Below are 20,429 nucleotides of genomic sequence, written 5' to 3' on the forward strand. Positions count from 1 at the left end.
GTGGTATGGCTGGTGGTGGTGGAGGGTGTGGTGGGGTGGAGCCGGTGATGGTGATGGTGATGGTGATGGTGGTGGTCAAGTCAGTCAGTTTCTACATTCAATGGAATATCACTAGATGACTGAGCGTCCATGCATGAACTTCTCATCTCTTGTCGTCGTCGGTAGCTCAAACCACAGCACGCTACACTTCTACACTCCACACCCTACTCTAGCGAGGCCACCGGCTTCCAGCCAGCCAGTTACCTACGGTTTAGCCATGATGACAGGACGAAGGACGACTAGGGGATAGCGACTGCTATACTACTCTACTCTACCCTATCTCCCTAGCTCCCTCCCTCCCTCCCATCCATCCATCCTCCCATGGCTGGCCTAGCGCTGGATCGGCTCCCGCACGCAAACCATAGCTCGACATGCCTACCGGTACCACCTGGTCCAGGCTTCAGACTGTCAGACTCGCTCCCTGATAGCTGATAGGTAAATTCCTTGCAACTCTTACTCTATACCCACCTAGGACACCATCTACCATCTACACCATACCCATACCCCATACACTGACCACTCTCTCTACCTACTGCTGTATTGTACCCTACCTACACAACCGACCATCCACCGGCCCTTTTTCCCTAGTCCACTGTCCCATGCCCATACCCACCCACCTAACCCACCCACACCACCTCACTTATATACAATACACCCACACACCACACCCCTCCTCTCCGCGCACGGCCAAGGCGGTGGGTGCAGTATCAAGCAAGACGGTCTTCCCCCCCCCTCCCCCTCCCCCCCCTCCAAATTTAAAAAGAGGCCCATGATAGAAGGAAGGCGAGCTTGCCTGGCTTGCTAGTGAGTCACATTGCGCGCGCCCTCTTTTTTGCCCAAGCAGCTGGTGGGCTGCTGGGGAAAGCTGAGACAGCTTTGGGATGGCACTTCCCCCCGAGTCATCATCATCTGAGGCTATCCTGGCCCAACATGGTGGTCGCAGGACCAGGATGCAGCCCAGCTTGGACATGGGAATGAGGAAATCGCAATCCCCTAGAGAGCAGAGCCACACACGGGTGCGAAGAGAACAGGTACATGGCCCATATGGCCAACCATGACCATGACCATGACCAGGTCCATGTCCAGGTAGGTAGGTAGGTAGGTAGGTAGGTAGAGTAGAGTAGAGTAGGCACAGCTTATACTCTACACTCCAGAGCCGCCTCTCTGGCTGCGAACGTATATTATCCTGCACCGCCCGCCTCTCTTGTAGTCCAATAATCCCTCCTCGTTGCCTGTTCGCCGCCAGAAGAGCAGAGAATACAATCTACCGTCTTCCAAGACTCCAACCTGTCCTGCTCACTTCCTCTCTCTCTTCCTCTTCCCCTTCCTCTTCCCCTTCCCCTTCCTCTTCCTCCATCTTCCTGTGTGGGTGTGGAGACAGAATTCAGATAGGCTCCCCCCCCAAACCCCCATGTGCAGTGGACCAACATTCTGTGCCTCGTCCTCCACCAGACGTCTACCACTACCACTACCACTACCACTGCCACTACTACATCATCCACATCTCGTCTTACCCTACAGCGGCTGCCGCCATCGCCGCACCAGACACGGCAGACTCGCACCGTTGCTGCTGCTGCTGCTACTGCTGCTACTGCTGCTACTGCTGCTACTGCTGCACGGCATCGCCAGGCATCCTCGTGCAGCCGTGGCATCTTATTTTGTTCGAGCGCTCGCTTGCCGCGCCCCGCAGCAACCCCAAGTCGCAGTTCGCTCTTCTCGCACCACACCGTCGTGTGTGGTTGACTGCCCCTCCCCCTCTCCTCTCTAGGGGCCCTGCCAGCCATCTGCCAGTCAGTGTGCTGAGCACTGTCAACACTGTCTGTCAACCGCAAAGTCCGTCCCACTTTGCGCCCAAACAACGCCCGCTTTCGCCCGCCGACGCCGCCCGCTTGGCAAGCCCAACTTACTACAGTAGCGCCACGATCTGTCTGACCGCCTTCCGGCTTGCGGGCCTCTCTTTCGTCTCTGGCCGCTACTAGTAGTATTCTATTCCCTGGCCGCCGCCCGCCGTCTTCATTGTCGCCGTCGTCGTCTTGACTCTTTTTCCCCTTGACTCTTTTTCCCCTTCCCGCTCCAGCTGCTCCGTCCACTCCGCCGTCATCGTCGGCTCTTCCCAAAAGAGCACTCGCGGTTGCAAACCCACGGCGCCCTCTTTCTGACGACTGACACTGACACTTTACCCACCGCACGCACAACAGCAACAGCAACTCTTGCCCGTTGCACACCGTCGGACCCTTGTTCTGCGACCCATTGGCAATACCCCCCGAACATCCCGCACCCTTGAGCCTCCCCTCCTCCCCCGCCATCCACCGACCATTTGCTGCCACTACAGATCCCCAACTGGCAGCATCCACATCCAGCAATCTACCCTCCACGTTGCACAAATCCGCCCCCAAAGCGTACCCCTCCCACCAGCCTTCCCCTCGTCCTCTCTGCGCCGCATCTTCTTTCTGCGAGTCGACCACCCAGAGCGGAACAGAGCCACACATACCACCCTCTCTCTCTTCTCTCCACTCTCACCTCAGCATCCTCGCCTCAATACCTGTCCGACCGGACTGCCCGGCCCCAACACCGACCCCACCGATACTACCCACACCACCACAACCACGTCCCTGCCTCGACAAGTTTGCTATCTTGTGAACCACAGCAGGTAGCCGCAATTCGAACGACGACGACTGCTGCTGCTATCACCACCACCACCACCACCACCACTACTACTACTATTACCACCACCAACACCACCACCACTACTACCCCCGCCACCATCACAACTCTCAATCTCGAATCGGATTCTCCCAAAAGGATTGTCTAGACCCCTGCAACTGCCAGTCTGGCCGCGGTTGCACCAAACCTAGAAGCGAGGTGAGTCAAAGCCCGAGCGCGCACCTGCCCTCTAGTACACCATCACCACCATCACCACCGCTACTACTATTATTACAACCACTACCACCACGGCTTCAGCCGGGACCGCAAAAGATCGCCAAAAACGATACTGCGGGCTCGGTGCGACGGTTTCGCTGCTTCTGTCCCCCTGTGCCACCCCTCTCCCCACCACCGGGGTGCAGCACGGTTGTCGTCCGCTGTCGCTCGCCTCGCTGGTTACCACCTGTGCGCCACAACTCATGCATCCTACCCTACAACCGCTCAACACTTCCTCATTGCTGGACCGTGCGCTAACCAAGATCCCCTCAGCATCGATTCAGAGAGCCGCAGCCACGAGCGCCCACCAGAATTTACAGGCAAAGAGTCCCGCATCTGGATTCCCCACGACTGCATCTCTCCCCCTGCCTGACACTTTGGTCGACAGATCATCCCTTGGGATCTGGTCTCGCAGCGGCACATAGCAGCTAGCCACAGTCGTGCGTGAGCCTCATCGCCGTCCAGGAATAGAATTCTACCTGGTGAGTAAAGTGCGTCGATAAAAAAACAATTCCCCCTTCTCCTCTAGTCGACTCGGCATGCTAACTGGGCTCTGCAGACAATCACTAGTCTGCATCCCTTTACATCAGAGGGCTTGCTAGGTATATCAGACATCACAAGTGAAGTCCTTAGCTTGCTCCAGTGTCCTTGTGCACTTCTGATAGCAAGCGTCTGCCGGGACCCTTATAGGGACACAGGCCGTCTCGTGCTGCAATCATCCTGCCAGCCTACGAGTGCATTCCTCAGTCATTTGGTTGGGTCGAAGACAGATCGTTTCAGATCTCAAAGTTCGGCACCAACGTCGGCCCTCGGCCTCCCACTTCCACATTCCTGGGTTCACTGCAACCTCTAGTATGCCAAAGCCTAGTAAGTACGCCTCTTGTCACATCCCCCCACCCTACACTGTCATGAGAACACACCGTCAGTGCGCCCGCCTCTTTTCTCTCTTATATCACTGTCACCGATTCCATGTTTCCGTGTTTTCCATCACCACCCCACCCATTCTCTCCTTTCACCAGTCCTCTCTCCATCCTCATCTCTACCATGTACTATGGAACCATACTGACTGTCCCCCAAGCGGACTCTTTTTTCACTCCTCCATCTTCCTACTCTCCCCAGAAGACTCTCGCGAGGCTGGACCTTGGATTGGACTCGCCCTCTGACGACGTGCTAGACGCTGATATCTTCAACATGACTGGCACAGGATCGCCTCAACCCTTTATCAAAGAAGAGGTGGACGACATGTCCTTCAACACAAACCGCTTCGTCGGCCACAACGGCTTTGACTTGAATCAGCAATACGGCAATGCTCAATTTGGCTCCAACCACGATAATGTCAACCCTTCGGAACTCAACATGAGTCAAAGCATGATGGGTGGTCAATTTGGATCCACCAGTTACATTCAGGGTGCCGCAGGTATCGCCGATGATGAGCTTGCCGACTCTCTGGGTGGTGGCTACGACCAGCAGCCAAATTACAATGCGTTCGGTCACGGCAGCAACCATCATCAGGACTACTACCAGAATCACGGCAGCAACCCTACCATGAACCAGATGTATTCGAATACGCCGGATGATTTGCCTATTCAAAGCCCCTTTGTTCACCCTGGTGCCTTCGACTTCAATCAGTACCAAACTCCGTCACGAATAAACTTTCCTGGCAGCCTATCAAATGCCATGCGACCAGGACGCGCCTCGATGAGCAGGCATGCTTCAGACAGCCGTACGCCCATGTCCCCCAAGACGCCGGGCATGACTTCACTCAATATCGGAACACCTGATTCTGGCAACTTTACCACTCAACCGATCATGACCAACACACGTGGTGGTCACAAGTCGACCGTCTCCATGTCCAACCCGGGGAGTATGCCGTGGGAGGGTACGCCTGGCAGCCCACACTCGTGGATCGATTCGCCTGCGTCGCCTCACACGGCTACTATGCATCACCAGCAGATTGCCGATGTCCTGCATTCGGGCAAGCATAGCTCTCTACCCGCCAAGGTTGATATCGGCCAGACACAAGACGCAAAGAAGCGTCGTCGCCGCGAATCGCACAATCTGGTGGAGCGCCGCCGAAGGGATAACATTAACGAGCGCATTCACGACCTGTCTCGTTTGGTACCCCAGCACCGTCTTGAAGACGAGAAGATTCGCAAGCACATCAACAACAACGGACCCATGTCACCCACCATGGGCACTAGTGGCATGTCGCCACCGCAGGCGACGTCGCTATTGGCTGGTGGCAATGGGAGGCGGGCCGCCGGTAACATTACACAAGGCCTGCCAATCGAAGACAAAGACAAGGGACCGAACAAAGGAGACATTCTCAACGGTGCCGTCAGCTGGACTCGTGACTTGATGTGGATGTTGCACAAGAAGATCCAGGAGTGCGACGAGTTGGCTGCCCGCCTTCAACAAGCCACGGGCGAGGAATGGCCGACGGAGCAGTCCGAGGACGAAAAGCGAATGAAGACGGAGATCATGGAAGCACTCGAGAAGAACGGTACTGGCACCTTTCGATACTCCAGAGGGCCAGGCTCCGGACTCCGGGTACCTCACCACACCAACCTTGCTGGCGAGCCCCTCAATGGCATCTCACCTCAGAGCCTAAGCCCGGGCATGCAGAGCACTGGCAGTGGATCGGGTTCCAACCAACAGTACTGGTCCAACCAGAGCTTAAAGGAAGAAGATGAATATGGCATGGACATGGGTTAGGACTGTTCTGTTGTCTGATTCCTTCTTTCATTATCTGCCATTTCCTTCGTCGTCGACTTCGTACCTATGATACCCCGCGATACCCCCCGCATCCAGTTCCTGCCTCCTGTTGCTGATGCACCCACAAAGGCGAAGCGAAATCGTCCCAACTGGCATCACTCGCCCTCATGAGTCGCTTGGAGACTCGCTCCCCCGTGGATGAGGTGCATCCCCGTCTCTGCTGGTCACGGATGGAGCAAGCCTTCCACTTCGTTTCCATCACGACCCTCCCGCCTCTTTGCATAACAGGAACACCACCCCATTTCTCTGGCGTTGCTGCCTCCCTTGGCCTGTTTTCTTTCGGTTCTTCGACTACGCACGAAGGCTTTCGCTGCGGTTTGGCTCGCTGCCAGGTTTGTTGACAGCGAGCGTCTCTTTCTACAGGCTGTCTCCTTTCGGTTGTCTGGTGGCAAGCGCACCATCGTCTGCTGACGACTGTGCGCAACTCTCTTTTTTCCCCTGGGCGTGTACTGATTTTTTACTCGACACCACTCCATTGTTTGCCCTTTACTCTCATTAGCAAAGCACGCGATTTGGGATACGATCAGCATGTTGTATAGCGGCGCTGGGACGGATGTGCGCTATACTGCTAGGCAGGTACAAGACTGTTAGATGGATTCAGTATTACGGACGAAACGGATGAATAGCGCCCTGAGTAGGGCAGATGGACATGGCAATGGGCTATGATGATGTGTATGGGCTTGCAGACTTTTGTTTTTCGACGCTCTTGTTTGACATTTGCTATTTTTACTCTTGATGCGTATGGATTTGGTGTCATGTATGTCTCTTTAGCCGACGTCCTTTTGTCGCTCATCTTTTTAATACTGCACTGGCGACTCTTTATTGGAATTTCATGCTTGACCTATATCAAACTGCATGACGATGGTGATGAGAGTGATGATTAGCTTGTGACTTGTATAAGAATTGCCCAAGGACAATGGCGTGACAACGTCTGTATATCCTAGACATGTCTGTATGGATGCAAGTGTCCATGTCTATTCATGGAACCTGTCTGTAGAGAGAAAGAGATGTATAAATAGCGTTGACAAATCCAAGTCTTACTTTACAAGATTAGATGAGTGATGATTCGACCAAGTCAAGTCATACATACGGACAAGTGTCAATTCACTTTCAATCAACTACACATTACACATCTCTCTCTCTCTCTCTCTCTCTCTCTCTCTCTCTCTCTCTCTCTCTCTCTCCACAAGCAAACTTACCCGAGAATAGCACCCCCCTCTCTCCCATCAAGACAGTCAAACCATCCTCTCACCAGACCCCCAACCACACATTCGTCCCCTCACGTAACACAAACCTCCATCTCACAAAACGTCCAGCCAACTCCCACCCCCCCTCGCTCTCCTTCCCCTCTCCCCCCATCCCCCCTCGCCACCGTTCCAAGCATGCATATGCTTACACGAAGCGCGCCATTCATCTTCGTACACGGTCATGGTCTAGTCCATCCACAGCCACCCCAGGCTCTACCTACTACACTGCTAAACTACTATACTGCATCGCCGTACTCTACATCGCCCTCGCCCTCACCCTCGCCCTCCATGTGACAGCGAGGCACCTGAAAAGCCCAACAGCCCACAGCCCAGCCCACCCCGCCTCCCGAGGAGCCGTGATCCGGGCATGCAAGTGAAAACGAAGAACGAGGGCAAAAACCACAAAAGAAGAAGAAAAGAAAAAGAGAGTCATCTGTTCTTTGTTCACAATCATGAGCATGATCATGGTTTCCAAGTACACCGTAGGTCATCAGCCGAGATTCTTGTGCAACGTTGCACGCTCATCGATTTCAATGGAGGGGGGCGTTTGTGCGCTGGGTCGGCTGGATCGGATCTGCAGGCGGGAGGGGGGGAAGGGAGGAGGGGGTCCTCCAAGTGTGTGATTGCATGTCTTGGTTTGAATAGTAAATCGCTTTGCGACACCGTATATTGTGCTAGCGTCAAACCGGCATGGCTTGTTGCGTGGTTGCGGGATAAAAGTGAGTCGGTTGCAAACCATGGTGTGTGTGTACTAGAGATTTCAGAGTGGCTACAACGTCGTTTCTACTAGGCTCTAGTGTCGAGTGTAGGGTGCACGCTTGTGTGCGCGTACCTATATCTTGTACCCGATATAAGTTGGGTGCGCTAGTCGACGTGTGAGACAACCATTGCCACTGTGGCTCCGCATCTGCAGTGCAACACGCATTGCCTCCAAGGTCTGAGCCTCGCCTGCTGTGGCGTGACTCGGGTACAACGACCTCCTGTCTACGACATCTGTCATCGCTGTCGCTTTCTGCATGTCTCTGTCCAAATTCCCCTTGTTGCAGCAATAACCCCATCACTTTCGTATCCGACTACCAGCCTCGTCGATTCCAATGCCGCGTACAGCCCTTGTCTCTCCATGTCACGACTAGGCGGGCTGCATGTAACCTGTCAAAATGTGCAACTTCCCCACAGGACCGCGGTTGTGGTCACTTGTCTCCGCGGACAGACGGCCACGTCGGCTGATACGACGCTGATGAGCATGGAGAAGGAAGAGGATTCATCAGCCTGGGGTACGCTCGGCTACTCGGATGCTGCCGGACCACTGGCCAGGCGAGCCGGTACTGCTCATTCCAACTTCGGTACTTGAGCCGGGAGCTATGACCCGCGATGACTATCTTGAGCGCGAGGTTGCGATGGTTGGGGCGAGGTTGCATTGGCAGATGCAGTGGCAGTAGCAGCTGCGGGGCTAGGGCTATCGGTATCATCGCCAAAACCAAGATTTCGAAATGAGTCAGGAGCCATTAGATTCCTACATGAACAAAGATTGGTTAGCGCAGGTTCTTCAGCGCGAAGCTATTCCGAGCGCCAAACGCTTGCGCCTTGTTCGGTTGCTTCCGAGGCAGTGTGACGGCGTAAAGTGGGGGGAGAGCTGCAGTGATGGGTGTTGGCGGGTCGCTCTAGGGCGAGACGAGCAAGTGAGAGCAGGTGGAAGGCTGCCGATTCGATAACCCAGGCGTTTCAGATCTTGATCGGATCTTAGGAATGCGCAGTGCAGCATCGCTCCCTTGACCTCACTCTAGAGATTCCGAATACCTGGTCCAAAGCAGACTGACAGGCTGGTGTCACAAGATCTTCTCTGCCCTTGCTTGCGCGCCCACGGCCAATAGAAAGGGAGGAGGCCGAGTGCCAAAGATGGATAGCAGTGAAGAGGTTCGCTGGGTACGTACCGCTCCATACGGCATGACAAGTATGACTTGGAGAGATCGCGACACACAGAGTCGTTGGTGCCACGGTGGGATTTGATACATCGTAGGTACGCGTGCATGATACTCTTGCATTCGCCTGGAATGGCATGTCAGCCGCTCGAGCTCGAGTAGACGTGGGCGTGGAAAGGGAAGTCGATGGGTAAAGGCAGGCGGGCCGGCGGCGGCGGCGGCGGCGGCGGCAACGGCGGTGGTTTTGTGACCATGTCGTTGCAGTGAACGTACCGTCATGATCCAAGGGAAAGGACCCGCGCTCAGGCCTAGGCGACAGGGCGGTCAGCCAATGTAGCAACGAGAAGCGTGGGAGCGGGGCAGGCATTGGGAGGCAAGCAGCCAGACAGGTAGACAGGCAGTTGCAATGCAACGCAACAGAAATTGGAAGGTGGATCTTACGGATTGGGCTTGTAGACTTTCTGCCCCAGCCCTGCGCCTCCAAAGTTGCTCATCCTTCTTTATGACGTGATGTGTGTGAGAGAGACAGAGGGAGGGAAGGGAGGGAGGGAGAGGGGTGAAAGAGAGAGTATGTGTAGGTAAGAAAGAGGGAAAGAGAGGAAGAGAAGAAGAACAAGGAAAGTATTCCGCAGGTCCGTGGCCGGGGTGGTGATGTGGTCGAGGTGGAGAGATATTTGGTGGAGTCTGGTGAGGTCTGGGTTACCTACCGTAAAGCTGACTAAGCCGACCGACGCTGACTAAGCCTATCCACCCCAAAGGTGACCAAGCGCACCCCAATCATCATAGCATGACGTTGGCCTACACCACTGTATTAACATTGTCGCCTTTCATGACCCTCCATATCCATAGACCAGCCGGATGTATGCCAGGATTAATTAATGACTGGACAAACTAAACGAATTCGGGGTATCAAATCGACAAGCGCACGCAAACTATGGTAAACCCGACTGCTGCACTACCAGTGCCTCGTCACAACAAGCCATCCCTTCTCCCTCACAGCGTTAAACAGCGCTGCCACCCTCTTCCTCTTGATCCCCTCTCGAGGCGAAACATCTTCAATCGCATGCTTACCATCCAAGTGTCGCAACAGCATGCCCCAGCTCTCTTTGAGCTCCTTGCCCGTCACGCCAAAAGCAACTTCAGCATGCTTTGGTGGACTGGGATTCGCAGATATGAAAGCTGCCTTTTCAAAAGACTCTGCAATCTTGTCGAGCCATCTTGCTTCTAGCGACGATGCTTTCTGTGGTGACAATATAGTGGTAGCCTTGAAGTCCTTGGCTGTTGGACGCGGAGCGGCCGTCTCAAGAGATGGAGGCGAGGCGGTGGAGGCACGAGATGGAGACGTAGGCTTCAGATGCAATGGAGAGGGTCGGAAAGGCTTCATGTCTCTGACTGCAAGGTGCGACGGTGATTCGGCCCTGTGTGATGGATTTGGTCCAATCGTGGTGCGTTGACTGCTAGCACTGCCAGCATCGGATGCGCTTCGAACAACAGTACCACGATACTGCGCCATAGCCGTGGCCATGGCCGATGCCGTGAGTTGCGGGCTGAGGATAGTACTAGCTTCCATCTCCTCGTCAGCCGTAGCGCCCGCGTCCCGATCTCGTTTTGCACGGCGCATGGGTGTCAAGGACCTTGCGGAACTGGCAGAGATCAAGCTGTTTCGCTTGTCTGATAGCAAACTATCGGTCACCGAGTCGGTATCCCCCAAGGCTTCTCTCCGCGCTTCTTCAGCCGTCTTCAAGCGCTCTTCTTCCTCCATTTCAATGGCCACTTGCGCTTTGATCTCTGGCGTCACACGTACCCATGCGAAGGTTCGTAGTTGCGTCACCCAACCTCCTCGCATCAGCCATGCCAATATTTCCATGTATGCGTCACGGTGTTCAGCGCTTGGTATGAAGGTTCTGAATGGCCGTGGAGTGCCAGAAAGCATGCTAAGAACTTTGGGTAACGTGGGTAGAGTCGGGAACCGTTGCGAGTAAAGGTTGATCGCAGCGGGAAGCGCAGTCATGTCTGCATTCGGACTGACAACGTAGGTGTCACGTGGGGATAGTGGAGCTATAAGACGTGCCCGCCGCCAGTATACCAGGTGGCTCGCAATATATTCCATGTCTTGTGCAAGGATGTTATGCTTTTTGGATATCTTCAGCAATGATTTGGTGGGTATAATGTTCCTGATGTAGAAGGCAATGGCGGCAGCATTGCCGCCAGAGTCACCGCCGAGGTCTTTTATCAGTGTCTCTGTGTCTTCAAGGAGTAACAATGCAGCGTGCTGAGTCATGGGTGCATCATCGTCTTCGAGTATCACGTTGGAGGTGGTGAGCCAGAGTCCCGGCATCTGAGGCTCCAAGGCGTTTGGCAGATATGGTGTCGAGTCTGTCTGCGGTATCTGGAATGAGGTGTTGAAGGTTGCGTCGAAGTGTATATGAGCAATTTTGTCGTGAGAGATCGTGTCAAACATGATGGCTATCGACTTTGCAAGTGGTGACATGCCGACTATCTTGCGCCAGGTTGCCGTGACGGACTCATTATTCTCTTTTGCCCGCTGCTTTATATCAATAATGCGCTTCGACTCTCTCCAGACATATTGAAATCGTGCTTCCTCGTACTTGAGTGCTTTGGCATACTTGCGCGTCACATTGTCGTACATTTCCTTGATTCTCTGTTGATACTCCAAGGCTGGCGGATTCAGGACAAATACGACATTGAACATGGTCATGTCAGGGTTGTTAGTGTCATGTGAAGTGGAGTTGCTGCGCGTGTCTGACCCAACTTCCGACGGTGCAGCGGTGCTGGCCATGGAATCGTGACCGTAGCCTGGCTCGAAGCCCTGTGGGTAGACAAAAGCTTCCTGCACGGTCTTGGAAGTTTCTTCGGGAAGATCCTCGGCCTCGCCATCGTCCTCGCTCGTCAGGTTCTTCATCCAGTCGCCCTCTTCGAGCCTCTCTTGTCCAGATGGCTTCTTTTTCTTTCGCCTAGCCTTCTTCCACAGCCCGTCGTCTCTCACAAACATGGGCGCGCCCAAGAATACGATGCTTTCTACACCAAGCTCAAAGCGTCTTTTGTTGAAGTCCCTGTCGGGACTGAGCATCTTCTCCAACGCATCTGTCCTGAAGCCCAGCACCGTGCTCCAATCATGATCGCCTCCCTTGCACCTGGAGCCTGTGCCATTCTCACCGTTGCTCTCATCTCCATCGTCTTGATCGTCTTCGTCATCCATTGTCTCCTGCCTACCCCATAACCCTGTGCTCAGTCTGGACCGGTCGCGGTCGCGCGAACTCGCATTCGTCATCGTCTTGCCCGAGCCACGGCCGCCACTCGTGCGACTGCCAATCTCAATGTCATTTTCATCCTCCGAGTCGGAAGTACTATCCCAATCGCTCTCTGAGCTTCGTGAATCAGCGCTGGCTGTCGATGTATCGTGACGAAACCAAGCCGGGTCCTTCGCCGCTGCAAGAGCGGCGGCAGATGGCGAGAGCGGCGGATAATGGAAAACGAGTCGCGGGCCGAGAGAGCGTGATTTTGTCACGAGGAGGATGGCGTGAAGGTTCGAGGCAGGCGGGAGAGGCAGGGCCATTGGGTGAGCGGCTTGAGAGACATGACCTGATGGAGGGAAGAGGGAGAAGGGAAAATGTAAGTAATCGCACCAAGCTGCGGAGTTGGCGGGGGGAGAATCTAGGTAGCTGTAAGTGGACTAGGAGCATTTCGTACCTCATTCTTAACCCCTACTGCTTTGCACAGTACTCTGCTCACATACTTGGGAGAAAACACAATCGAAAAGTCTGACATGTCGATTCCCATGCAGCGACAGATATCTGGTGGACAATTATGCAGACACCACTGGTCAGGCCAGATTTTTGGAAACTGAAGACATGCTCAGGTCTTAGAGTACCTAGCTGGTGCTGAGCCATTACCTAGGTAGTACCTACCATAGTATGTGCTGTCCTTTGGAGCTGCTGACGACAGTAGCCACTGATCTTCCTCGGTCTTCTGCAATCGCCACAATGCAATTACTACTTGCGCAGCTTTTGATATTCGTGCGAATGTTGGGCTTTATTTGTTGCAGCGCGTCTGCCATGGTGGTTACAAGGCCTTTCTAGTTGCTGGCCGAATTGTTTGCGTAGCACCAACGACGGCTGTGACCACAGATCATTAGGTTGCCTCGTACACCAGCAATTCGTGCAACATTATCGATACAGTCCAGGTATTTGTAGGTAAGACCAGCGAAAGTAATGTTGCATGCCTACTCTACCCGACGCTATTGCTTGCATCGTGACACAATGCGAGGGCGATCAATTAGGCCTCGAACCGATCTGGATACTTTTCGGCTGCACACAATTCTTGTCCAGGTTGTGAAAAGTGCCAGGTATACTGCGGCTTCGAACAGCGATAGCAATAAATCGACGCGTAGCAGCGAGGATGCAGTTGAGTTGATGACGACTTCGACAACCACGGCCATACGAACCACCGCAGATAACAATGGGAATACTCTAGAGGCTGCCATGTCTGTAGTCATGGGCCCGACAGAAACTAGTGCAGGTACCGGTACATGTTTCCTACAGCCCGTACCGGTACATGGGAGCCCTTACTCACATCATCACAGTGGCCTGGGTCTACCACAAGGCCGGGAGCAGGCTGGCGCAGGCAGACGAGGGTGTCTACCTACTCTCCCCCCAATTCTGAACATGTGGGTTATCACCTTGCTGTTTCCGAGGCTCCAAGATCCTTGGCATTCTTTGTGGGTGGAAGTTGGCAAAAGCTTGGAGTAGTTATCATACCTGTGCACTGGTAGGTCCAGCAGTAAGTACATAGGTGCTATTCCAACCCCCCTCAATTGGCCCTGTTCTAGAGTAGTAGAGTATCACAGCTTGTACTACTCTAGCACCTAATCGATTTGACCCACATTTGCTTCAGGTAATGGCTGAGAACGTCAGTTTGGTGACATCACAAGGCCAACAACCTTAGGGACGTTCAACCAATCAGGCTGGGCATTATGCCAAGCTGATCGCTGCCTGGATGCTGTGCTGCGCTCGTACTCCAATATAAAAATCTCTTCGCAAGATGCACCTTTTTAGATCTGAACAGGTTCGCCCATCGGATCTCTTCCCACATTTATCGGGTCGACTCCGGAATTCTGTTTGCTGCATGTGTCTTCAGCCTCGGCCGACCCACTCATCCTCCGAAGTCCGACATCGACTTTGAATGCTTTGCCCACGTCGAGACTAGCAGCTTCACTGTGCATGGAAGCGTCCGCACCGACCGAGGCAACTCTTGCGACGCATGAGAAAAGTCGTTCGACTCATCATCGTACGTAGCATTCGGAGGAAGCGACGAGATTTCGTATTGTTCAGCGCGTCATTTCTTAGACGTGTCCCAGAGTCTAGGATGTTGAAAATTCAAATATTCGATCTGATATATTATAGGCCGCATTGAACGACCACTGAGAAAGAGCATATATATACTTGCAACTTACTCGAAATCCAACTGCTTTTATTCAATACACATTAACGATGGAACACAAACCCATACCTGGCCCTCCAGGCCTGCCCATCGTGGGCAATATTGCAGATATTGATGCCACAAATCCCATTCAATCAATGTGCAATTTAACTTTGCAATATGGTCGGTGAGATTGCGTCAACATGAATTAGCCCACACTAAAGATTGCAGGTTCCATATGGAAATTCTACCTTGGCGGCGACCGTATTGTTGTTGCCTCACAAACTCTCATGGATGAAATTTGTAACGAAGAGCGGTTTAGCAAGGTCATCGCAGCTTCACTGCGTGAAGTACGCAATGGAGTACATGACGGCCTTTTCACATCCTACGGACCCGAAGAGAAGAACTGGGGCATTGCCCATAGAGTCCTTCTACCTCAGCTTGGGCCACTTGCGATCCGTAACATGTTCAATGAAATGCATGACATTGCCTCCCAACTTGTCATGAAATGGGCAAGACACGGCCCGGAACACAAAATTCTCGTGACCGACGACTTCACGCGGTTGACGCTCGACACTATAGCTCTTTGTGCAATGGACTACCGCTTCAACTCTTACTATCAGGAGCGCATGCACCCATTCGTCGACGCGATGAGTGATTTTCTGAAGACCAGCGGAGACCGAGCCCGGAGAGACCCTATTACGCAGATGTTTTATCGTGCTGAGACCCAAAAGTATTGGGATGACATCGCACTGCTCCGGAAGACTAGTCTGGAAGTGATTCAGAACCGCAAAGACAACCCGAACGACAAGAAGGATCTGCTAAATGGAATGTTAAAGGGCGTAGATCCCAAAACTGGTGAGAAAATGAGTGTAAGTCGGCGTATGTATTAGCTTCCATACCTGCTGCTTATGATCATAGGACGAAAACATCATTGACAATATGATTACCTTTCTCGTTGCTGGACATGAGACAACCTCGGGGTTGCTTTCATTCACGTTCTACTATCTCTTGAAAAGTCCAGAGGCCTATAACAAAGCGCAACAGGAGGTTGACACAGTAATTAGAAAAGGTCCCATCACGGTTGATCATCTCTCAAAACTGCCTTACTTGAATGCTGTGCTCCGCGAGAGTTTACGCCTACAGCCCACCGCACCATCTATTGGACTTACGGTCAAGGAAGATGCAACTATCGGCGGAAAGTATGCCGTGAAGAAGGGGGTTCCCCTCGTCGCCTTGCTACCTATGATTCATCGCGACCCCGCTGCATATGGAGAGGATGCCGAAGAATTTCGACCTGAGCGAATGCTTGATGAAGAATTTGAGCGTCGCAACAAGGAGTTCCCCAACTGCTGGAAGCCATTTGGTAACGGGATGAGAGCGTGTATCGGAAGACCATTTGCCTGGCAAGAAGCTCTTCTCGTATTGGCGATCCTTTTACAGCATTTCAACTTTACCCTGGACGACGCCTCATATCAACTCCACATCAAGCAGACACTCACGATCAAGCCTAAGGACTTCTACATGCGTGCACACCTTCGCAATCACGTTTCAGCTACAGATTTAGAGCGCTCGCTCTCGTCGACAACAGCCCACGAGCCGCCTGTAGCCAGCGGCGTGTCGAAAGTGAAGAAGCAGATCAAGGATGGCAAGCCGATGGCTATATACTACGGATCAAATACGGGAACATGTGAGGCACTGGCCAACAGACTGGCCAGCGACGCTGCTAATCACGGTTTTCGAGCGGATGTCGTTGATACCCTTGACTCTGTGCGGGGAAGCCTACCCAAGGAAAAGCCTATAGTCATTGTTACAGCATCATATGAAGGCGCGCCAGCCGATAACGCTGCTCACTTTGTCAACTGGGTAGGCACGCTCAAAGAAGATGAGATGAAGAATGTGTCGTACGCTGTTTTTGGCTGTGGGCACCGTGACTGGGCTAAGACTTTCCACAAGATTCCAAAATATCTTGATTCTACACTTGCCGAGTGTGGGGCCAACAAGTTGGTTGAAATGGGTAGCACTGACGCTGCATCGGGTGATATATTCACTGATTTCGAGACATGGGAGGATCAGGTTCTCTGGCCTGCGATGCGGGAGAAGTATGGATCTGCTGGAGCTGACGGAGAGGGTTCGCTTGAGACTACGCTTGACGTCGAAGTATCTACACCGCGATCGTCGACCTTGCGTCAGGACGTCCGCGAAGCTCGTATCGAAGAGGTCCAAGTTCTCTCCAGTTCTGGAGTCAGTGAGAGACGGCACATTGAGATCAGTCTTCCATCTGGCGTGACCTACTCGGCTGGTGATTACTTGGCAATACTGCCTCTTAACCCTAAAGAAAACATTCATCGCGCAATGAGGCATTTCGGACTGTCGTGGGACAGCATGTTGACCATATCCTCCGCTGGCCCTACTTCATTGCCCACCGACACGCCAATCAGCGCGATCGATGTGCTTGGTGCTTATGTAGAGCTCGCTCAGCCCGCGAGCAAGCGAAATGTGCTTGCGATTGCGGATGCTACAAGGGATGATGCGGAAAAGAAAGAGCTCAGCCGCCTAGCTGACGAGGCTTTCACAGAGGAAATCACTGCCAAACGTGTCTCCGTTCTCGATCTTCTCGAACGCTTCCCTTCTGCGAAGCTTCCTCTTGGTGTCTTCCTGAAGATGCAGCCCCCGATGCGGGTTCGACAATATTCCATCTCGTCTTCACCGCTATGGAACCCTACTAACGTGACACTGACTTATGCAGTCGTCAATCAGCCGGCTCTGAGTGGTCAGGGTCAGTACGTGGGAGTTGCGACCAACTATCTTGCGAACCTTGCACCAGGAGACAAACTGCATGTCAGCGTTCGCCAGTCGCACCAGGCGTTCCATCTGCCCAAGGACGGGAAAAATGTGCCTGTCATCATGATCGCTGCAGGAACTGGTGAGTGTGAATGATGAAGAATCAGAGAAGGGTATTTTGCTAATCGAAACCTAGGTCTTGCGCCTTTCCGTGGCTTCATCCAGGAGCGCGCCGCCCAACTTGCAGCAGGGCGTACCCTTGCCCCAGCCATCCTATTCTATGGTTGCCACTCTCCCGATAGCGACCTTCTTTACGCTGACCTTCTTCAACGCTGGGAACGGCTCGGCGCAGTGTCTCTCCGCTATGCCTTCTCACGTGCTCCTGAGAAGTCCGAGGGCTGCAAATACGTGCAAGACCGCGTGTACCACGACCGAGCCGACATTATTGAACAATTCGACGCCGGTGCCAAGCTTTTTGTTTGTGGAAGCCGAGGGGTTGGAGATGGTGTGCAAGAATGCTTGATTAAGATTGCGAAGGAACGACAACAGGAAATCAAGGGGCGTGAGGTAGACGATGCAAAGGCAAGGGAATGGTTCGAAGGGTTGCGCAACGAGAGATTCGCGACTGACGTATTTGCTTGAGTGTGCTTCGTTTATCGACATGATGCAAACTTTGCACAACTTGCTACCTAGGTACTATGTGAACATCCAGATGGATATGAAATGCAAGATACTTGGGATGCCACTGTATGCCAATGCCAGAGTCGTATCAGACCTTGTGAATAACTGATTTGCAAATGAAAAGGGGACATTGTGTTACAAGAAATGAACCTCCTTTTCGCGGCAAACGATGTTCTTCGTGAGATAATATTGCACCTCTCTACACAGCAGTCCATCCTCGTCGCACGCTGCAAAAGAAGAACAGTGCGCCAGGATCGCTATTCACCTTCTTCCTATCTTTAGGGAGTCGATGTTGTTCTAGAAAGTTGATTGCAACGCGTAACACTCGCCGGCTAGTCATGCACCAAGATGATGGTGGGTCTGTCTACTTGGCATTATTTATCGTGTGGCGAGGGTGTGGTATGGGAAGTGTGCCGGACCGCCCGTGCTGACATGGGATGCGATGGTCAAATATTGTACGATGTACTTACCTGCCTACTTGCTTGGATAATACCGAGTAGATCCAACTACAGAGTAGAGTCATGCTCGAGAACCAAGTACTACATCCACAGTATTGTTGTACTTATATACCGTGTAAGCATCTGTGCAATGTCTACTGTCTACTGTCTGTTGCCTCATCGACTTCGAAGACGGGCCCGGCAGCCAATCAATCAGCCTGCCAAGTCAACACGCGGCTACTACGCCTATATTGTTTAAAAGCACAGTACTTACCCACTACCAAGGACGCACAATACGTCAGGCGCCCACTGTAAATGTCCGATACATCCCAAAATAAACCTCCGGTGAGGCGCATTTGTTCAACGAAAAATGGGAAGTCTCCACTCCACAACAAGTGCACGGCATCCGGATAGATCGATGCTCCACAGCTCTTGACTGACAAGTTGCGAGCCTCCAGTGCCCTCCACCACGTCATCAGGGTCGGGGTTTGCGGGAGGCGATGGCGGCATGGCTTTAGGGGCAAACAGTTTTCGCCTTTTTATACCACTCGAGGAATCCCCTCGTTTCTTCCCAGGCAAAGTGATTCCAGTACCTATTCCCAAAGTCAGCTTCTAGTTTTTACTGTGTACCCATTATTAGTCTACTTTTTTAATCACCCTTTTACTTACAGTACATACTCATGTGGGCGAAAGCAGCATCCATTCTCGCTTTGGCGTCGACTGCCCTTGCGCAGACCAAGGGGTTCAACTACGGCGCGACAAACGCAGACGGCTCGTGCCGCGGGTACAACGACTTCGTTCGCTTCTTCAATGAAGCCAAGAGTCTTCCTGGAGCACCTGGATTCAACACAGCTCGCCTGTACACATCAGTCCAATGCGGTACCGCAGCCGACCCGATCTCTGCATTCCGTGCTGCTGTTGATACCGACACCAAGATTCTTGCCGGTCTCTGGGCCAGTGCAGGGCGAGCTGCGTACGAGAATGAATTGAATGCATTGATCCGTGGTGCCCAGGAGCTAGGCACGCCTTTTACCGACAGAATCATCGGCATCAGCGTTGGGTCAGAGGATTTGTACCGCAGCAGCGAGCAGGGCAAGATTAACAATGCTGGAGTTGGAGCTACAGGAGCGGAGATCGAAGGGTATATCGGCTGGATGCGCGATTGGATCAGGGGTACTCCACTCGAGGGCAAGCCTATCGGTCACGTTGACACTTGGAGTGCCTGGGTTCTGCCTGAGAATCGCGGTGTTGCAAACAGCGTTGACTTCCTTGGCCACAACTCTTTCCCCTACTTTGAGACTACCCGACCCAACTCTATCGACCAAGCTCGCGAGAATCTGTATGCCGCCATTGGACAGACTGAGAGCGTATCAGGCGGAAAGCCTGTCTGGGTGACCGAGACTGGTTGGCCACGATGTAAGTTTCAGCCATACTGTGAGCTTTCGCGCTTTTCACTAACCTGCTCTCTTCAGTCGGACCCAATTCTGGTGCAGCCGTCGCCTCCCTCGACAATGCGAAGCGCTACTGGAAGGAAGTTGGTTGCTCACTGTTTGCGTCCCGCAACACCTTTTGGTACACCCTCAAGGATGCGAACGCTGCTCAGAGAGACATCTCGTTCGCGATTACACCGGCAGAAAATAACACTCCTTTCTTTGACCTGACTTGCTAGACATCCAAGTTAAACAAAAGCTTTTTCGACCAACCCTACGTAATATAGCCGGAGTAGGTGCCATTCATTCAAACCAGGTAGCAGAATAAACGTTCGACGTGTGCAGTGTCTACATACCATATACTACGATTAATTGACTGCCCGCACGGCTCCCAAATCAAACGAATACTTCATTTCGTTTGATTGTCGATCTCTTCCGGCCCTATTGTGCAAGATTTCGTCGTTATTTGCAGTATCCAACAATGAGGAGGGCCCACATGGAGTGTGTAATGTGATTATATTGTCCTAGTCTACAGAGGTGACTCCTAAAAGTTCTTGCTAACAGGGGTGTCTATATTACCGCCGTGATACCACTAAAGCTTAGACTCCTTAGTCACGCCGCCCCTCCTTATACTTATTACTACCTTAAAGTCTAATAATCTTCTAAATATAATATTATATACACTCTATCTAAGCCTAGATTTAGTCTTAAGGTAGCTTATCCTAAGCCTTTAACTATACTTTTGTACCCTTTACTCTA

At 52.7% G+C, this 20,429-nt stretch overlaps 6 protein-coding genes across 6 annotated transcripts; 3 read left to right on the plus strand and 3 right to left on the minus strand.

Annotated features, from left to right (window-relative positions):
- Positions 1-1,220: 1,220 nt before the first annotated feature.
- On the minus strand, positions 1,221-2,528 carry IAQ61_006305 (uncharacterized protein; the record flags this gene model as incomplete). The annotated part of the gene is made up of 1 exon (XM_066097131.1): positions 1,221-2,528. One exon carries the CDS (start codon positions 2,526-2,528, stop codon positions 1,221-1,223), a length of 1,308 nt encoding a protein of 435 aa, XP_065953123.1.
- A 1,474-nt stretch (positions 2,529-4,002) lies between these two features.
- Positions 4,003-5,673, plus strand: IAQ61_006306 (uncharacterized protein; the record flags this gene model as incomplete). The annotated part of the gene is made up of 1 exon (XM_003835616.1): positions 4,003-5,673. The coding sequence occupies one exon, from the start codon at positions 4,003-4,005 to the stop codon at positions 5,671-5,673; it is 1,671 nt and encodes a 556-aa protein (XP_003835664.1).
- A 2,839-nt stretch (positions 5,674-8,512) lies between these two features.
- IAQ61_006307 (uncharacterized protein) lies at positions 8,513-9,554 on the minus strand (the record flags this gene model as incomplete). The annotated part of the gene is made up of 3 exons (XM_066097132.1): positions 9,341-9,554; positions 8,778-9,207; positions 8,513-8,641 (listed from the first exon to the last, which is right to left on the minus strand). Exons 1-3 carry the CDS (start codon positions 9,391-9,393, stop codon positions 8,513-8,515), a joined length of 612 nt encoding a protein of 203 aa, XP_065953124.1. The 5' UTR covers positions 9,394-9,554.
- Positions 9,555-9,854: 300 nt separating this feature from the next.
- NPR3 (Nitrogen permease regulator 3) lies at positions 9,855-13,389 on the minus strand (the record flags this gene model as incomplete). Its single annotated transcript, XM_066097133.1, has 4 exons — positions 13,236-13,389; positions 12,829-12,995; positions 12,709-12,763; positions 9,855-12,593 (listed from the first exon to the last, which is right to left on the minus strand). The coding sequence occupies exons 1-4, from the start codon at positions 13,356-13,358 to the stop codon at positions 9,855-9,857; spliced, it is 3,084 nt and encodes a 1,027-aa protein (XP_065953125.1). The 5' UTR covers positions 13,359-13,389.
- Positions 13,390-13,958: 569 nt separating this feature from the next.
- IAQ61_006309 (uncharacterized protein) lies at positions 13,959-18,101 on the plus strand. The gene is made up of 5 exons (XM_003835610.2): positions 13,959-14,206; positions 14,323-14,521; positions 14,570-15,210; positions 15,260-17,264; positions 17,319-18,101. The coding sequence occupies exons 2-5, from the start codon at positions 14,410-14,412 to the stop codon at positions 17,762-17,764; spliced, it is 3,204 nt and encodes a 1,067-aa protein (XP_003835658.2). The 5' UTR covers positions 13,959-14,206; positions 14,323-14,409; the 3' UTR covers positions 17,765-18,101.
- Positions 18,102-18,920: 819 nt separating this feature from the next.
- On the plus strand, positions 18,921-19,909 carry IAQ61_006310 (uncharacterized protein; the record flags this gene model as incomplete). Its single annotated transcript, XM_003835608.2, has 2 exons — positions 18,921-19,656; positions 19,713-19,909. The coding sequence occupies 2 exons, from the start codon at positions 18,921-18,923 to the stop codon at positions 19,907-19,909; spliced, it is 933 nt and encodes a 310-aa protein (XP_003835656.1).
- Positions 19,910-20,429: the final 520 nt, after the last annotated feature.

The sequence above is a fragment of the Plenodomus lingam genome, assembly GCF_022343315.1.
Source record: "Plenodomus lingam strain CAN1 chromosome Unknown contig_23, whole genome shotgun sequence".
NCBI lineage: Eukaryota > Fungi > Ascomycota > Dothideomycetes > Pleosporales > Leptosphaeriaceae > Plenodomus > Plenodomus lingam.

Bases quoted from the DNA above. Each gene is read 5' to 3' on its own strand.
- IAQ61_006309 (XM_003835610.2), top strand. From the start codon at position 14,410: ATGGAACACAAACCCATACCTGGCCCTCCAGGCCTGCCCATCGTGGGC. The intron at 14,522-14,569 runs GTCGGTGAGATT...TAAAGATTGCAG, and splicing joins CAATTTAACTTTGCAATATG to GTTCCATATGGAAATTCTAC. The intron at 15,211-15,259 runs GTAAGTCGGCGT...TTATGATCATAG, and splicing joins AAACTGGTGAGAAAATGAGT to GACGAAAACATCATTGACAA.